We start from the raw sequence: 20,035 nt of genomic DNA on the forward strand, positions 1-20,035 counted from the left end.
TTGGCAGGTATTTATGCTCTCCCGCTTACTATTGTAGTGGTAGACACTAGGCATCAAAGGCAGCTAGAGAATTAGAACGTTAAATGGCATCAGGACTTCTGCTGGGAGGGGTGAAATAGGGGTGAAAGGAGGGCAATGTCATCACCTTCCCTGAGAGAGCTGAAATTGAGCAGGGCAGAGGATGTAAATAACAGTTTACAATACCAAGGATCATGCTAGAAGCAGAGAGAGGTAATGGCACAGGCTGGCTGTCCCTCTGCTTCTGTCAGGTTTGGTCACTTTGAATTTACTGACTGTTTTTCTTCTATTCAAACTTGATTTAATGACAGTAGTAACTGAAGGTTAGGAGGATTTGGGATTTATTTTAACTTTTTTTCTCTTGTTAGCTCTTCTTCCATTGCTTTTTTGTCCATCTAAAGCTGAGAGGCAACTTCTGTGGTGGCAATAAAAGGCGACAGTGGTTAGGCAGTGTCGTACCCCATTTCTTCCAATAGGACATTATGGACAAGACAAGAGGAGTGATTACTTTTATCCATGGGTACAGCTAAGCTCCATCTGGCAAGTTACATTTGCAGTATCTGTCACATGTATTGCCTTGGCACCTGAGAGCTTTTCAGCTCAGGAGCCTGTCCACCTGCAATGGTCCATAAATTCAGACTAAGGATGTGGGGAGAAATAGTGAATTATTAACTCAAAACATCTAGGTACTTTACCTAGAAATCAGAAATCCACTTGTTAATTACATCTCTCTGAGCCAGAAATCCTCTCCTTCTTATCAGTTATTTTATTTATATGACTGATACCTTTTACTGTAGAAGTATATGGAGGTTTAGATTAGGGCTGAATCGTAATTGTCATGTTGCAAGTCAGGGCATTATTCATCAGTCTTGTGCAAATTCATCCATAGAAGGCAAAGACTTTAAAAAAAAATCAGTCCAGACCCGTGTCATTTCTCTTCCCTTTTGCTGTTCAGGAAGACCTTTTGAAACAAAAAAAGTAATGCATTCTGAAAAAGGGGAGGGTTGGATTTCATTTTGCAAAAGTAAAACTGAATTAATAACTTGTTTTGTTTAATTATTTTTTTTATCATTCATAGATTAATTTTTCAATTTTACTTGCACGAAAGTGTGGGGTCTGGAAAATAAAATTTTCTGACTGTTTTGAGATGTGCAGATAAAAATGATGGTAGAAACCATAGTATGAATTTTGGTTTCAAAATTGTCATATATCAGTGACCATGAATGTCTATACTCACTGTTTCTAGAAGCAAATTTTCTTTATTGATAACCTTCATGTAAGATAATCTGGTAGTCAGTTCTAAAAACTATAGAATAATAGAAGGGAGGCTGTGTTTGTGAAAATTGCTGTTCCTTCTGAAAACACTAAGCAATGCTATAACTGAAAATTCACATTGCTCAAGAGCATGCTTATAAGGATCTGTTACTGGAAGTCGTACATACATACTGGAAGAGATATGAAGAAGTTAAATGTGGACTGTCCTATAACTCTGGTGTGGTGTCTACAGTGGGACTGTGTTTTTCGGATCACTGCTTGTAGTGATTGTTCATTTAACTGGATTGTGTTGTTCCAGGTGCCATTTCTGCTCTATTTTAATGCATCTGGCATGATTTTCGTTCACACAGAGCAGTGAAATTTGGGCTGTAACCCACATGGCAGCATCAGGAAGCCAATTTTAACTCTATTGACCTTCTTTGGCATCAGACTGTATGCAGGAGTTCAGCCATTCCTTGTTCTAGACACACAATTTACTTTCCTACTTGTGTGTAATTTGGGGAAACTCGTAATTCAGTTGATGCCTTTGACATAGTACCATGTAGAGGGAATTGTCTAAAGCAATCCCTTTAGCCAAATCTCACTGGGTAGAGCTGTGATTCTTTGTTCTGTAGCAAGGGAAATGGGTAGATTTCAGATCTGCTTGACCAAAGGCTTCAGTCTTTGGCATAGACCAAGTGGCACCTGCTGGAGCGTTATGTGTGCATGCTAACAGTAATGAAAACAGGGGTTAACAAAATCTATTTCTCAAGCACCTTACAAACTGTATCTAAGGATTGTTTTTTTCATCACAGGTGTACAGCTAATTGTAGGTTAGCACCTAATTATAGTTTAATAATGCATAGCTAAACCAGCAGTAGTTTGGGATGGCACCTAAAGATGCTTTCAAAATGTCAGTGAAGCAAGAAGCAAAAACATACAGAAGCATCATATAATTAACCAAGTTGTCATTGCATCAGGACACCCCTAAGTCAGATACTTAAGAAAAGGTTGTTGAATAGTCAAATGATCTCAGTAAGAGTATTACCTCAACAATGGCCCCTTCTGACGTGAAAAATTATGTGCACTGATTAAAGAGACTCCTCCCCATCTGCATTTCATGGCTGTACTTTGTGTATCATCTTGTTAACATGTGCAAGCTGTTCTCATCCACGGAGACAGTAGGTGATTTGGTTTGTGTTTTTTTCTTTTTTTTTTTTTCTGTCAAGGAAAGACGGGTAGGTCTGGACAACAGTGAAGGAATATCCAAACTAGGTCTAAATTAAGTTTAGGCAGTAGAAAACATTCTCCATATTAACTTGTCATATTGCTTATTGAGAAGCAGGGAATATTATCTCAGACAAATTGTTTCACACACGACCCCATATTAACAAGGTTGTTATGAGGTTATACTGCAGCTGTCTTCAGAGATAGCTGGAGTTCAAATTGGCACAAGTGAACAGACAATGCAAGTGGCCAACTTCAGTGTCAGAACCAAAGAGACGGCAAAGCTTCAATGTTTGGGACTCAAAGACTTTCCTTACTGAATTTTACCATTTAGTAGGTCATCATTCACATGTCTTTGATCACCTCTTTAAGCTGGCTTCTGGCAAAACTGGCAGATCAGGACATACGCTTGTGCCTGAGCTGCTTCAGATCACAGCCTGTGCTGCAGTGCCAGACCCTTTAGATGAGCAGGTTACACTGTGTGCTGGTTCCTGAAATGGAGCTGGGGAGGAATGGACACATGGTCATCTTCGTTGCCCTTGCTGCAGGGGCAATAACCTCTGACTGGTGGGTGAGGAGGATAGCTGGGGATGCTAACATCTTCAGCACTGCCGCAAGAGTAAAAAATTATGTCCATCAGAGCTTTTTATTACCAATGAGGCTATTTCTTAATATGGCAAGGTTTTTCAATGCCCTTGCCATTGCAATGCTTTACTGAAGTTTCTCTGCATGTACAGACAACCGTCTGTAGTGCCAAATGGAGATACGCATCCAAAGCTTTCAATGGGATACTTGCTTCAGCAGAATATCCTTTTCCCTAGGTGTATTCCCCTAATAACTTATTTCTGGGACTGCTATTCCTTCTGTGACAGTTCTGCCACTTCAAAGTCCTTGTTAAACCAGTGAAAGATTTTCATTAGTTGTCAAGGCTTTTCGTTAAAATGATCTTTGGCTTTGACTTCTTACGCTGAGATCTCACGCGCTGTGTTGGAATCCCATGAGAATGGTTTACTCGTTGCTCCTTCTGTACCAGGTTAAAATCTTACAGCTTCTGAGGAATTTCTTTCTCTTTAAAAAAAGAAAATTCAAGTGAGCCTAATTATTTCCCTGCCCAGGAGTGCAATGTTTCTTATTAAAATACACCCTGAGTGGAACACCTGCATGGTCCTCACTAAGGCTGCGATGCTCACTGTGCTGTTCAAGGCTTCTGTAAAAAAGACGAGCTCACATGTGCTTTCCAGGCTTTACTGTGTCGTCTTTATCTGCAGACCTGGAAAACAAATCAAAGAAAAACTATTCATGTCAAACTCTGGATTATTTTCTTCTAAATTAAAAAAGGCTTTCTGAGATGTGGAGCACTTCTGAATGACCTCCGCTGTGCTTTCTGAAGCCACTCTGTTGTGGACTGTTTATGTGCTGTCAGTGGCAGCTGTCTCCCTGCAAAGAATTCGCAGTAATGTTTTTAGACTGCCAGGGCTCTGACTTAACCTTTTCTGTCTTGGCTTGCATCTTTTGTTTTTGTTTTTTTTTTTCCTATCTCTTGCCGTTACATCACATCACACCACACTTTCTCCTTCCTCATGCAGGTCTCTTAACTTTCCACAACTCCTCACTGCTTTTTCAGTGCTTCCACCTTTTGTTTATTGTAATGGCAGCTGAATACAAACCCTATCCACTTATATAAACTCACTCCAATGTAATTGCTTTTCCAAGTCCTACAAGTGCTAGGGGCCCTGTAATGTCCCTGCCTGCTTTGAACAGAGTGCACCCTTCCCATTCCCAGCAGGTTCGCACAGTGCAAAGAAGATGAAGCTCTTCCCTGGGAGAATGCGAGGCACCTGCCTTACAGGGCTTAGTCTTAATTTGATCAACAGATGGTAGCTGAGACCATGAAATGTGCAGGAGGTTTCAGAGGACACTATTACCTGCCCAATGTATCTGCTCATGGATTTTGCATGTGTGTGCTATATTTCTCTTGGATTCTGTCCGTGGACGTTGATTCCCATAGCGTGAAGACTGACTGCCTTACAATGTTATCCTGGGTAAGGTTCCTGCAAGCACTGTTTATGAAAACACCTAATCCTCCTAGGATGTTTATTACTCAATTAGCCATGGTAATACAGCAGTATGTTTCACAAAATAGAAATTATTGACATTTATTTGTTTAAAATCAATTGCTTTTTTATTTGCCTGTCCTTAGTTTTGTATTGCAGAACAGCACAAATGGGACCTTCTGGTCAACCATAGCTGTTATTTGATGTTTTCTGTAATCCAGTCTTTGTCTCTTTTTCCAGACTAACCCATCTCATCCATGAGAACTGACAGCCTAAAATTCAGTGTATACTGGAGAAGCAGGTTAAGTCAGCCTTCATTAAACTCCATGCCTCTGTCTAGAATGCTTTCACTCACCTGTAACAGCTAACTTCAAAACTGAGTCACATGTAACTTCGCTGTGGTCACAACAGTGACTATAGAGAGGTGAAAACTTAAGCTAGCTATAAATTAAAATAACCTGACTCTCTTATTTCAAACCAAAATTAAACAAAACTGATGTGAATTAGAAATAACTGCATACAAGAGAAGTAATGAGAATCAATGAGGAAACAAGCTTCTAATCTAGTTGTTACTTTATACTAACCTTTCTTTCCTTTTTATGCTTTCTCCTTTGAGGGGCAATGACAAGCTCAAGATCTAGCTTGTAACTATCTTCTGCCACCTCATGATGATCTAAGAATTATATTGTATGGGCTACCCTGTGTGGCCCAAGGGCTGTTTCTTTTCTGTCAGTAAAGCAGGACTTCATTTCATTCTTGAAATAAAGTCAGCCCATCAGCAATCCCTTGATTGCTGCAGAAGTGGTTAGCTATGATAATCTGGGATTATGAGAATTGTGATTGTTCCCTTCGCTGCCTGCCACTTTGCTAGTGAGGACTTCCTTTCTGCTGAAGAAAGTGGCTCTTTATGCAGGCAGGCTGTGGTCTGACACTTGCAGCTTTCATGGGAAACCCCCAAATTTGTTCTGGATTGCTGATACTCAGAGGGCTTTATTGCAACAGCTTTTCCAGAGCAAAACAGTATTCTGCTCCCCAGAATTGCTTGAGATCACTGTTACTATCAAATAAGTAAGAAGGAAAACAGGAGGCATAGGTTTAAACTTTCTTGACATTAACTTAGAAATGGAGTCATAAAAAGATAACAGTAAATATATTGTGAGTTGTATTTAAGAATAAGGATGTTTCTAAAATCACCTGTGATTTTAGCTGGGTGGGGGAGTTGGCAATTATGTGCTCCTGAAGGCATCTAGCACTGAGACCATCCTTTCTCTGAGTATTTCTCTTGTCCTTCCTGCACACTGGAATGTCTTTCATACCTGCCTGTATTTTCAAGGCAGCTCGGGCTGCCATTCAAAGGTAGCAAGTGCTGCAGGCCTTCCCCTTCCTAGGGGTTTTTCTGGGGTAACAATCCTATTGCATTCTTTACTTGACACACATCTTCCAGCTAGACAGAATGTTTTCCAGGCTGTGCGAGATTTTGGTAATTCATAATGAGAATCATTCACTGTAATATATGCACCTCAAAATGCACAGTTTTACTTCACTTTGATTTCCTTCTCAAGCTCACATGTAATACCAGAAGCACACTGAGCTTAGTGCTTCCTCTTTTATTCCTTCCTGTGCTGTTTGTCAGCTTTGGACAACATGCTGTCATATGTGTCACTGCTGGTTTTACATTATCGATAGATGTCTACAAGCATGCAAAGTGGGATTGTCATCATTCTGAACTTCAGCAACAGGAAAGTTAGCTGGATAGTCATAGCTAGTGCTTAAAATCCTCTTTGTAGCTGGTGGAAAGAGATAGATGTCTCTAGAGGAAGATCATCCCATCCTAAAATAGATGCCTAACTTAGGAGGATTTAACTCTCCTCTGGAGATCCCTATGACTGTAAAAGGAACCTAGAAAACTAACCTAAGAGTGAACATTTGATGTCTGAATGAGTACATTTCAGTGTTACGATCCTGTGTCTATATAAATAAAAACATTTTATATTTTCTTCTTGTTTACTTTTTCTTGGCATTACCTTCCCTCTTGCTTTTCTTATTTCCTCTTTGGCAAGAGCTAGGATGGGAGGGTATTAGCAGTAGAAATTAAAAAAAAAAAAGTTTGACTATTCATGCTGAAGCATCCTTTCAAACTAGCTGGATTACACAGCCTCTTCCTAACTAGTTTTGTCGTCTTGAGTGAGGGAAGCTTGGGGATTGACTCACAGTGGGGTACCACATGTGATCCCCATCAAAACTTCACAGTCCGAAGCTGCTATAAACAGACTCTGGCAGCAAATGATAAACAGAACAGAAACATGTTTAGTGCAACACCTTGTTTGAAAGTTGGCATTCATAAAACTGAGGTTAAACAGTTAAGTAACAAAAGTACTATTGTATAGGTCTTTGAAGAAGTGGCTTTTAGCACTTTTGTTCTTCAAGACAATGATACCTGAAATGGTCACACATGCGAAGACAACTCACGTGAAACAGAATATTGTTTCAGCTCTCTGGCTCAACCACTTCTGACAGCACTATCCGCAGGTGGAAGCTGAAGTGAATTAGAAAGGACTCGCAGCCTTGCACAGGGGCAGGGATTCTTCTGGAGGATAGTTGTAGTTGAACTGACCCAAAGAGATGCTGAAATTGCCTTGAACTCTCAAAACTTCTTTTTGTTATCACCAGTCTTCTTCCCCCCCGATCCCAAATATAGTCTCTTTTGTAGTTAATTCTGAGGAAATTCTTCAGTGAAGAAATTTGTGTTTTGTACTGTGCTGAGTCCATTCTTAGTAGTAAATAAATAACTTCTGCAGTCTCCTTCTCTAGTACAGGGTCGTTACATTTGTTTAATTAAAATGAGTGTTTAAAAAAAGGAGAAAGGGTGGCCTGAACTCTAGGTCAGAGACAAAAGCAATTATTAGAGATTCTGAGCACTTAGACTGTCAAACAAAATGCAGCATCAGTCTCCTTAGGCCCATTTTTAAGCACAGGCAGGCTATGTTGCTGAACTTACTCTTATTTTTTTTAATAAAGAAATTACTAAGAGCTTTATTGCCTACAAATGTACCACATAATTATAACAGTAGTACTACAGTAAGCCTGTGTCCAGCTGATCTTTTGTGGTTTTTTGTTCCTAGTACGCACTTGTACAATTAAGTTATTTCTTTGAGCTATGTAAAACTATTATTGCAGATACCAGTACCATACCAGCATGAAATCGTGTGGTATGTGATGGTTACCAACAGCTACCAAATGCTGTTAGTAGCTGTTTAAATTGTCACAACTGAATGGAAATGTTGGACTGGTATTTGAGGGGATGTTGAAAAATGAAGTGAAGTGTATTGCTCAATAATACCAATTTGGATTAAAATACCTGATTCAAACTTTTAAGGGGAAGGGGGAGAATTTTCAGTCAATGTAATTTCTTAACTTCAGCATTTCATTCATGTATGACAGTGGCTTTCTGTCACTTTACAGTGAGTTCCAGTTGCCTCTTATCAGCCTCTGCCTGCTCTTATGTCTAGTATTTGCACCACACAGGAAAAGGATTATTGCTTTTCTTAAATTAATTGTTGCAGTACTTTTTAATGCATGGATAATTTGTTTGTGTCTTAGCATCTGTAAAAGCTTCCCTCTATAAAGCCTTCATTTTATTTAGAGACTGAAAGAAAATACTCCTTTAGCGTTGCAGACCTAAAATTCCCAACTAGTTTTGTCATCTCCTGACAGCACTGCTTTCAGGACAATTTTACCACTTGCTTTTTTACCAGTTGCTTTCCTAATTTTTGCTGAATATATAAGAAACCCTGAGGCTGGAATGTTGTCTTTCCCCTCTCTATCAAGACGTGTGTCTCAGAAACAGACTGTCCCCAGCTAGAAGGACCTTAAAGGTGATTCAGACTTCGAGCGTCACAGCAACTTCTAAAACTTCCTTGGTTATTATTAGATGACAAGCTTCTGTATTGCTGGCATGTGTAAGCACCAGTGATACTGTGCTCACTGAGATGGAAGGAATATTTTAATATAAAAGATGATTCATTTTGCTATTATATAAGTTTTCCTTGACCCTTTGAAGGCTTCACCTGCTTTTGAAAGACATCTGTGAATAAGTAATGTGAATAAGAAAGAGACCGTATGTACTGCCTCTAGATTTCCAGAACACATCTAGTGTAAGTTTCTAGTGGTTGAGAGTCAATATCATTTGTAAGGTTTTTGTGGCTTACATGAAATGAGTGGATAGGTATTATGTTATGCTATAACTTATAGCTGATTTAGTGCACTTGGCTGTGCACTTCAGCTGCTGAAGTCTTTGGTAAACCTACCACTGGTTCAAGTGTGAAGCAGCAGTGGAGCAATATGGTGGAAACTAGTAGTAGTATTGACCTATAGCTTTGTAGAATTGATCCTTCATTTGTCAAATGTGGCACTGTAGTACCCCTCAGCTGCAAAGGAGCATTGATATTATCTGCTGTTTCCTTCCTCAGTTCATGTAAGGTATGGCTTACAGCTCCCCTCTCCATTTTAGAGTCACTTTTTCCCATGATGAACTTGTAACCATTTCTGTAGCAAACCTCCCTGAAGTCAGGATAGTAGAATACTTGAAGCATCTTCTGGTACTATCTTGTCTTCACCGAGTGCTTCCCTCAGGAAGAGACTCAGTAACCCAACTTCAGAGGCTAAAGGCTGGCTGACAGCCTGCATAGCTCTCACAGGGCTTAAGCAAAAGTGTTGCTAGGAATTTCAGGGCTGTATTCTTGATCTAGAAAATTCAGGTAGCTCACATGCCTGTGCAGCCAATAAAAAATGGGGTGAACATAAAAGAGTGTCCTTCGTAACATCTGCTATGTCAGCCAGGATGCCATCTTCCACTAGACTTGACATCTGAGCCACTGCCACAGTAGATTTTATAGTCTTACTGGAATGAATTGGAAAACTCTAGTATGCTGAACTTTCCTTATTAACTAGATGAGTCATTCTTTTCAAGAAGAGTCACAAGCCTGGAAATTCAACTGGAAGTGCAGCTGAAAGTAGATCATCTGGGAAGCTGCTGATTACCCAGTTCTCATTTTTTTTTATACTGTTGCTGTTGTGAATATCCCAGAGCACACCTGAAATACCCTGGCAAAGGAGTAACTCTGCAGAGAATGCTCCTTCTGCATGGATAGGTGAGTTCCTCAGTGAAGTGGCTCTCCACAACCCCTTGCTGCCTATGGAGGAAGTTTGCCACCAGACCAACCCAAGGACAAAGGTGATCCAGTAGCAATGAAGTGAAGGTTGGAGAAACTTATTTGATGGTGCTGTGCCACTGTCTGTTGCCTGGCATTTTCAGCCAATGGATAATGACTGCACAGAGCTAGCTGTGCTGTACTAGGACTTGAAGAGATGATCATGTTAGCCTAGGAATGACATAAATATACGAAAGCATTGCCACAGCAACTTGTTTGTTTCAGGTCAAGGCACTGCAAATGCCCCTAGGTAATCAGATCCAATAAAAACACTGGGTGCCTTGACCTTTGAAGCTAACAAATTGTGTTGCAATCAGTCACACTCTTTTTCTTTCACACTCTAATTCTTTCCATCTCCCTCTCCTTCTCTCTCCCTCTAATTTATGCACTTCATTCGTAATGCAAAGCCTCTTCATTTATAACTGAGAATAGGAAAGTTTTTTTCTAAACAGACAGATATAACATTAAAGAGAGATTTTTGTATGGTCTTCTATTTAATGGTTAATGAATTGAATATTAGTGAAAAACACTACACTTTGAATACTCATTTTATATTTTTAGCCAAATAATGTGAGCATCATGGACAGTAGTAGGGTAATCTAGTTTATTTGGTTTAGTTTATTGAAGAGTACTATGACTGATCCAATCCTTAAAGGCTCTGCCAAAATGGCACAGATTTTTAATTCGTTGCTTGTAGTACACTGAGTTTTTTACAAAAAAATGCTTTCCATATCTTCAGAGTATGGTACACTAGCAATCACACTTCTGCACGTTCATGTATTATTATATTGAAGGTGTAACTTCTGTCCTTTTCTGAAAGATCCCAGTTGACAGATAGGGCCTACAACCTGAGAAGCCTCCTAACATGAGAAAGAGTGTTAAAGCCTTTAAATCTGAAATCACCAGCTGATATCTTGTCGACAGAGGTAAAATCAGGAGCTTGATCACTGAAATACTCTCATTGCTCTTTCCTGTGTGTGTACACATTGAGAATGTGACCAGAGTGGACATTGGACTGTTCCCCTTAAATGGCACCTTTATACTGAGGCCAGGGATATATGACTTCAGGGAGAAAAGTCATCTTAACGAAAGGTATTATTCGCACAGAATGGGATTATGACCTACTGATAGACGGAAATTTCTAATGAGAAATCTTTGGTCTTCAGCACTGTTGAAATTCGCTATTGCCAGACTTTTTCAAATAAAGATGCTATAAAGACTCAAAAGGGTTTTTTTTAAAAAAAGAATATTTGCAGTATGGAGTTGATGCTATTGAAAGCTGAGGTGAAGAAAACATGCTATCAGCTCTGCAACTCATACAGGTTGTTCATGTACTTCTCCTATGCAGCTATCAGTGTGGTCATACACAGGAGAGGGAAGAAAATGATTTTCCATCAAAAGGCCATCCTGCTGTTTTTCATAATGTTGCCAATCAGAAGCCTATGCAGTATGGCTTCTGCTCCAGTACAGAATGATTAATCACTGGCTATGAAAGAAGAGCTGCTTACCTCCCTGTTCCTTGTAGAAATAGCAGAGCTTTGACATGTAGGTTGATGCCAACATAACAGGTACTCCCAAACTCTCTGACACTGGAGGATAATCAGCAATGTTCCAGGAGCAGAAAGGCACATTTAATTTGCATATGAATTCACATAGTATTTCAGCCATAATGTATTCCTGAAGCAACGCTGTTTTGTGCTCTGTTCTTCTGTGAGAAACCACCAGCTATTGAATCAGCAGCATTTACACCAGAATACCGTGAAGACGAGTTGTAGAGCACTTCTGTATCTGCAGTGAATCACGACTCTGCACAGCACCTCCTCTGATCCCAGCTTCCTGACCTCTTTGCTCGTTTATTCTTGTGAATGACGCAGAACTGCAAGAGGAAAGATTACTTCCATCTCCCACTTCCTCTAACAGCTAGTGGTCACGTTGTGTCCTGAAACCTCTTTCATTCCCGCTTCTCTCTAGCCTGCCTCTCACCCAGGATCACTGTTCCTACGAAAGAACAGCCCAGGACAAAGGGTTATGATCTTCCTTTCTGCTAAAGGAAATATGTTTTCCAGATGAATAGATTAGGCTGATGAAGTGAAAGAAAGCAATTGTTTCAGCTATATAGTCATTGCCTTTAAAATACTGCTGTAAAGAGCTTGGATTTTGCAATAGTGTGGTACAAGAGCTCTCTCATATAGGACATACTCACTGCCCTGATCCTGTATATAAGTCAATGACTATAAACAGAGTGATAATGTAGGTTTATGTGGTCATTGCTAGATGTGAGTACAGGGTGCTCATTCTGAACAGAGTTATCTGATCTGCTACAGTAGGAGGCTGAGTAAGAGATGAGAGAAACTAGTGTTCTCTCCAGATACGTGAAGAGGCCGGGTATTGTAACTGGAGGGACTGACAAATGCTCTGATCTGCTTTGGCAAATGCTGTGCTACCTATAGATTGTTCTGAATCATTTAGTAGAAAATTGGAGGAGTTGGCTTAACAAGGCAACAGGAATGTCAGTTAGCAATTGGAGTCTTTCAAAAAGGCAAGCAATTTTCTTGTTCTTTCCTATATAGTGACTTCTATGTTGTGCCCTGTCCCAGCTTCCATTTTTTTTGTATTTGACAACTTAGCATTTTCCTTTAAATAAAGAAATACAAGAGCAGAGGACTAGTGTTCTACCATGCATGTCCTCAGTTGCCACTAAGTATTGAAGTCTGACTTGGACTGAGGCCAGAATAGATGCCTCCAGGCTGCACAGCTTTGAAGCACATGGAAACTAGATAAATCATGTATGAAAATCAAAGTGTATCAGTTCTGTAGTCAACAAAGAAGGAAGCAACCAAAATTAGGAATGCAAGCTCTCCTGAAAAAGGAAGGTCAGACTTGGCTTTCTCAATAAGGAGTACAGTAATCAAAATACTTTCAGCCTACATGTACAAATTCTATTCTTTTTCCTCTAAAGTCACCAGCCGTAAGAATTGTTCAGTATTCCTTGAAACATGTAGTTTAAAACATTTAGTTGTCCCATGAATATTTTGGAATTGAACCTGCTTGGAACTTACTTTGTAAAAGTAAAGGGAAACTGGAATCATATGCTTCTATTTGTCTTCATAGCTAGACAAACAACTGTTTTACACATACACACATATATATGGATATATAAAAACATATATACAGGTTATCATAGCACAGAACTGGAAATCAGATCAACCAGAGCCTGTTTTCAGATCAGCCACTGCCCTGCTTTGTGATGCTGAATCTGAGCTCTCAACTTTCTGGTCATAAAGTGTAAAGATGCATCTCTTCTAGGATAGCGCTCCATTTAATTAATGGTCATAAATACCTTAAAATTGGATGAAAATTAAGTGCATAGAATAATGATTTTGTACCTTTGCTCCTCCAGGGTAGCGTGATGTCAGTTAGGAGGCATAGCAGCTAAGACCATCCAAGAACTTCAGAGGAGAATGTTTGTAGAACAACTTTATATTGAAACTGTTCCACTGAGGGATGTTATAAAATGCCTTCAGTAGAAGCACACTAGGAGCAGTGATCATTCTGCTCAAAAAGTCAAGCAGAAGGCAGGGAAATAGGTTGAAAATATACGTGGTGACCATCTGCTGACATCTTTCTGTGTATTTATTGGGAACTATTTCAGCTGTTTTAACAACCTGCCTGAAAGTATCAAAACACCCTGCACCATGCAGGCATCAGCAACGGTAGCAGAGAACAATGCTCCCAGACCCTTAAGTTGTCTGAAACTGTATTCCTGGAAGCATGCTTTCTCTCAGTTTCCTCGATAACAAACGTTTTCAGTCAGGGCTCCTGCCACGATACACGTGTGACACGCTTTTTGAGGTAGATACATACTCTTCTTTCAGAGATAGGAAAGCAAATGCAGAAAGCTCAAGCGTTTTGCCTAAGGCTGCACAGTGAATCAGTACCACGCCAGAGGATGAATCCAGAGTATCTCACTCAATTCACTTGCTCTGACTAGATGGTTCTCTCTCTGATGGATGCAGTAATTTCATACTGCTCACAGCTTAAAATAGGGAGTGAAGAAGGCATTTTAACTAGCATAGTGCCACCTTGTTTCCTTGGTGTCATTACCTGTTCCCATTTGCCCAAGAGCACTTCTGTTACCTTCAGCATTTTTCTGGCAGCTGGTTTTTTTTTTCTTTTAAGCTACGGTTGCAGACAGTGAGAGTGAAAAGAAGCTCATAAAACCATCTGCTCAATCTAGACAGATGTTTGTCTGATCAGTTCTTTAAAAAAAATAGCTTCTAAAAATGAAGATTCTGCAACTTCCTTATAAAAACTTTTCAATGTTTATTCACCTTAATCTTTAGAAAATTTATCCTATCTGAATTTCTTCAAACTAAGCTCATAATTCTTGTCATGTCCACCTTGCAAGTCATCTTCTTTGCGGCACACTTCTACGTATTTTAATACTGCTGCCATGTTCAGGCCAAAGCTTCTAGGCTAAAGAACAGGTTAATTCATCTTTGTTCTGGTCTCTGTTTTCTAGAGCTCTGATTGTTCTTGTTGGTGTCTCCTTGACAGCATCTGGCTGTTTGCTCTTTAACTTCACAGGTTCTGTAGTGCCCAAACAGTGCTCAAGAGAAAGATTTACCAACACTGAATACATTGTATAGGAGACAATACTACACCTCTGGTTTGTATTTGTATGATAAACTATAGTTGTATTTATACACCTTGGTTTATTGTTCCCCATTTTAACATCAGCATGAGTTTTCTGACTGCTGTGTATCCTGTGATGTGCTCTTATCTCTAGGTCCTCCTCTTCACAACTGCTGCCTGGCTGATTACTTCTCATTCTGCAGTCATGCAGGTTTATTCTAACTTACTGTAGAAACTTACATTAATCCTTATTGGATCGAACCTCCTAGACTTTCAATTATTTTTCCAAATTTCCAATTTCAATTTGAAGTAAATTATATTTTTTAGATTTGTTGCAAGCTCCCAATCTGATGTAACCTGAAGATTTAATCAGACCACCTTGTATTCCATCATCCAGGTCCTAATGAAATTAATTTCAAAAGCAGGACAAACTTACTTAATATAGTCTTCCGTTTGCATTTTGGACTACTGCTAATTATTCTCAGAATATGTTTTTTCAGTTGGTTTTGTGGCATTGTGTAGCAATATGACTAGCCTGTGTTTCCCTGTGGCATGTGAGACTGTTGAAGGATATTCAAGGTATAACGTGCTGTTTTTACCCATATCAACTATTCATGGAGAAAACAGGCTGGTTTGATACAGTTTGGTTTAGACAAATCCAGTTGTTCTGTTACTCACACCCTCGTTGTCTTTCAAGCACTTACAGTTTGAATATTCTTCCCTTCTTTTCCACCACTTGAATATTGAAGCTGATAACATTATGTAAAAGTTACAAGAAGGATCGTGGTCGCGGGCTTCCTTTTCTACAACCTGCAAGTCACTGACTTGGACATGTAATTTGTTTTGGCATTCCTTAGTTAACTGTCTGCAGTAACAGGGTAATGATTATCACAGGTGGAATATCAGAATCAGGATGTTCAATAAAGAATCCTTGTGTTGGCTTGACAATGAAGGAGTAAAGGGACAAATTATACTTCCTAGAAAGCATTACAGAGTGGCCCAGTAATTTCTTGGAATCTGTGCTACCAATAAAGCTATGGTAGAGGATACATGCCTCAAACCTGCTCTTTTCAGGAAGACAGAGATCAGAATATTAAAAGGGATGGGTGCTTAGATTAACAAGAAAAGGTTTCTAATAGAATGGAGGAGCAAGTGCTTGAACAACTCAAAAAAAAAAAGGACTCATTAAAATAACTGCTGTAGAACAGAAACAGAAAGTAAGTACATATTATTTTCATACATATTTATATAGCTCAGTGATTGTGACTTTAGGAAAGTTGGTTGAAATGATAATTAAATGAATTTCCTGTATGAAACAGCACCTGAGTTAATATAATATGAAAGCGAGAATCTGGGACTGACTCTGTGCTTCTCCAGTCTGCTAGTATTAATTCTGTGCCACTCATATAGTGGATATAGTGAAAGAAATAAACAGGACTTATTTAGTCTTTCAAAAATTCCTTGTAAGAGCTGATAAGGAAACAAAGCTGTCAGATAGTAAGCGGTAAATGTCTGTCATTGATTTGAAACTGGCGAACGAGAGAGGTCTGGAAAGAGAAATAAATGCTCGATTTTCAGGTGAATAGAAAAATGGCAAAAGGTTAATGGAAGGGTGCCTCAAACTTCTGTTTGAGGACCACTGTTGTTTAATCAGTGATGTGGAAAAGGCAGTAGGCAATGAAGTTGCAAGATTTGCAGATAATAAGAAATTCTTTATGGGAGTCAGCATTAGAGGAGACTGTGAGGAATTTCAGAGGCACCTAATAAAGGGGGCTGTATTGACAGCAGAACTTCATATGCAATCCTTTGTTGACAAATACAAAGTAATGCCTGTTGCAGGGAATAATTTGAATTGTTCATGCGCATTACTGGGTTCTAAATTAACTGTAACCATTCAGGGAGAAAAAAAAAACCTAGGGGACATTGCCAGCAGCTCAGTAAAAACGTCTGCTCATTGCACAGCAGAAGTCAAAAAGCAAATACTGCAGTGTGATACAGAAATAATGGGCTAGAAAATTCCACTGATCATGGCATTATATAAAAAAAGTGGTACATCCTTACCAAGGATACAGCATTCATTTCTGCTCATAGAATCATGAAAACAGTATAACTAAAGGAAGTTCAAAAAACAGCTGCTAATGTTGACAAGAAACACAGGAGTAAATTGGCAGCAGGAAATACTTGGGAGGTTGTGGCTCTTGCAGACAAAGGCAGGCAGGCATGGGGAAAATTCCTGAATGATTTGGGGAGGAAATACTGAACGTTCTTACTTGTCCTTTCCGAAACTGCAAGAACAGGAGGATTTCAGTGGATTTGAAAGGTGATACATTTGAAGATGATAGAAGAAAATGTGTTGTATTCAAAAGATAATTAACCTGTAAAACTAATTACAAAAAGAGCCTAAACCAAAGAATTTATCAGTGCTCAAAAGAGGATTAAACAAGTGTATACTAATAGGAAAATCCTCAGTAATATTTTGTAGGATTCCCAAAAGAGATTTAAATTTGTTTTAAGGCATTAACAGAAACACACTGTGGAATTAGAGAGAATCAGTAGCTGTGGCTCATGGTGCCACATGAAATGGTGGGTATAGGCTTCTTCTGGAGACAGCTTCTTGCGTTCACTCTGGGGAGTACATCATACTGGTCTAGACAGATGGATCACTCGTCTGATCTGGTTGGGTAATTGCTTTCTCCTTAAGGATGACGTTAAATTTGGTGAATGAAAATTTATAAAGCGTATTGCAAATTCAGATTAAATGGTTCATTTTGGCTTGCATTTTCAGGTGGAAGTATCTGTTGCTTAGAATGTGAACTCGTCAAGAGGACCTTTCTTATCAATGGAAGGATGTTAGTGTAGCATATCTTATATCAGTAATGGTAGTATACCAGAGTATAATTACCATTTTAGTGAAATATAACTGAGGACAGAATCCATCCCATTATCCCTTAGAATACAATAATTTATTGTATAATAGTATAACAAATTCCTGTGTTGTATAACTCATCACCTTCTATTTGAAGAACCCATTTTAAGAAGGTTTTGAGCCTGGGAACACTCATCAACAAGTGCACATAGTGTAAAAAAAAATCCACTTCACTAATCTTATACATAGTAGCAAGATCAGCTGTACAATCTATGCCAAAGATAAGGAGTTGCTGGTACAATTGAAGTTCTTCCTGTCATGAAATCACTAATGTGATCAAACAGTGAAATATACAGCAGATGAATAATTAAATCCAGATGCTGTTTCCCTTGTTGACAAGCATGAAAGAAAAGAAAAGACCACAAACTCATTAAAAAAAATCACTTACTAGGTAGGCCTCATTTTTACCTTCAAAGTGTGCTGCGAAAACCCTTCCATGGAATAATCCAACATACAGATGTATAAAAAATCAAACCAGCTTGCTGTTTAAAACCCAATAGTACAAAGTCTCCCAATGTTAAGCACACTGAACATAACTAGCTTCACAATTTAGTTTTCTTAAGGAGAAACGATGTAGTTATCATTAAACTCCTTGGGAAACTAGCTTTAATAATGTTCTTTGGTTATCAGGGGTATCATTTTTCCTTCAGGCAGAGCTGAGGAAATATGAAGTTAAAACCATCATTGAGTGTGATAATGAAGTCAGTCCATTCTAATGCAAGACCACAGCAATTCTTTATCACTCGAAACGGGCTGTGGGGCTGAAAGCTGTTTTTCTAGTTGGCAAAGTTGCTGAGTTCACAGATAGCTATCATTTTTGGAACATATTTTGCTGTGTGTGGAAGAGCAAGAATATAAAAAGTACCCAAAAACCCTTTAAAAGCCAAAAGACTGGTTTGCAAAAGAATTTCCACAAAAGAAAACAGAATTGCACTGCATCTCTAAGCTTCTGCCTACCTAAGATTTTCATTCAAATAGAGAACTATCTACGTTTATACTTGAACTCACATGCCTGTCCTTCATTTGACTTTACACCTTACACATATGCATCCCACATTCCTACTCACACTTACTCTTGCTCACATAAATGTGTAAACTCTTCATTCACTGGCACCAGAAGAGTTTATCCTTACACACACTCAAAATACATAATTTTTCATGCTCCTTCCCTATTCACAAATATATACATGCAGGCATACAAAATTGTATTAAATACATAGTATGTAAATACAAATTCTAATACCTTCACACAAAGAATGAAAAAAAAATAAGCATCAGATAGAGGTAAAGTAGATGTAATTAGTTAAAAACTCATCTACAGGGCTAAAACTTCATTGGGTTCCTCTATGAATCATTTATTTAATATTCATTGACTTGCAGTCAGTTGCAGTAGCAGGGCTTCTGCATATCAAACATCTACAAGCTCGAATGCTTTAAAATCCATTTTCACTTTCTAATAATCCCTCTGTGCATTCCTGGGCTAATATTTTAATATATAATGCATGCACACACTGGTACAAATAGGCAGCTGCTTCTGATGCTATGAAAATGAAATTTGTAGCCATACTGTTTCCTGTTACACATTTTGAAACAAATTCTTTTCTTCTCCTGAGACAGATGATAAGCATACAGTAACTGTCGAGAGCTCAGAAGTTATGGTGTCCTGAACTCGCAGGTCACAAAACTTGAAGTTCAGCTGTAGCACTAAGGGCAATGGTCTTGACAGTTCTGGTAAAACTAGGTAAAGGTCATTTGGGGCACCTGATGTATTGGAAAATCTGAAACAATTTTTTATGAAGACATATCAAACAAAGTGCCTCTATAACACTATCAGAGGAACAGGGCATTTAACTTTCTGAAGTGTCTGTTACAGAGACCATGCAGAACTGCTTGAATCCTAACGCGTGAAGTACTTCCACTAAGCCACAAGCTGATAAAGGGAACGGTGATGTTCCAGAGATGGTGCGGTGTGAGCCATATGAGTCACACTGACAAAAAATGAAACAATTAGGTAGCCATAGTGATATTTATATCTACTCCTTCTGGATCTAGTGCAGTAACAGTTGAATTAGAGCCTCCAGCTAGTGTTATCTACAGAGGAAATGGAGATGCTTCATTGAGTCAGCTGATGATGCTGTAGATGATGGAACACAAGGCTCTTCCAAGCCTATTTGTGCTAAGATACCATGCTGCTATATAAGTAACAAATGTTCCTATAAGTAGGCTATCTCCAGAGCTTGCAAGGCCCAAAGAGTTTCAAAACAACTTTAGACAGAATTGTCTCTCCTGTGATGCTGCTGTGTGCCACTTCAGATGCCTGAAACAAAGAGGTTTAGAAATTAAAACATGAGCCAAGCTGATGAGAAATGACACAAATTGTGAATGTGCATTGTTTGCTAAATGATACTGAAGCAAAAGCACAGTAATAGACATTAAACATTTAAGGAGTATAAATTGTTTAGAGTGGTGCATTGAGGGCATGTAACTAGGAGAATTGGGCTGAAACTAAGATTAAATAAATTTAGGCTGAAAGCAGAAGCAATTTCCTAAGAGCAAGATGTGGGAAACTGTGGAATAGTCTCCCCAGGAAAGAACTGAAAACATCCTTGCTTAGCAAATTTAAATCTGGATTGTACAGGTTACTGCTGAACGTATTATGTGGGACTATGCTGTACTGGCTGTGAGGCAGGCAAGGGTGGGTTAGGTGACAG

At 39.0% G+C, this 20,035-nt stretch overlaps 1 protein-coding gene across 27 annotated transcripts in view; it reads left to right on the plus strand.

The window, feature by feature from the left end:
* Positions 1-20,035, plus strand: part of NRXN3 (neurexin 3) — a 1,063,598-nt gene that overhangs the window by 964,124 nt on the left and 79,439 nt on the right. For 5 of the 27 annotated variants that reach the window (XM_068400272.1, XM_068400282.1, XM_068400285.1 and 2 more), the window contains one exon: positions 5,998-6,008. The exons of the other annotated variants lie outside the window; for them this stretch is intronic. In XM_068400272.1, coding sequence (XP_068256373.1) covers positions 5,998-6,008 — 11 coding nt within the window. The remainder of the gene's footprint in view (positions 1-5,997; positions 6,009-20,035) is intronic. 27 annotated transcript variants of the gene reach the window in all.

The sequence above is a fragment of the Nyctibius grandis genome, chromosome 4, assembly GCF_013368605.1.
Source record: "Nyctibius grandis isolate bNycGra1 chromosome 4, bNycGra1.pri, whole genome shotgun sequence".
NCBI classification, from domain to species: domain Eukaryota; kingdom Metazoa; phylum Chordata; class Aves; order Nyctibiiformes; family Nyctibiidae; genus Nyctibius; species Nyctibius grandis.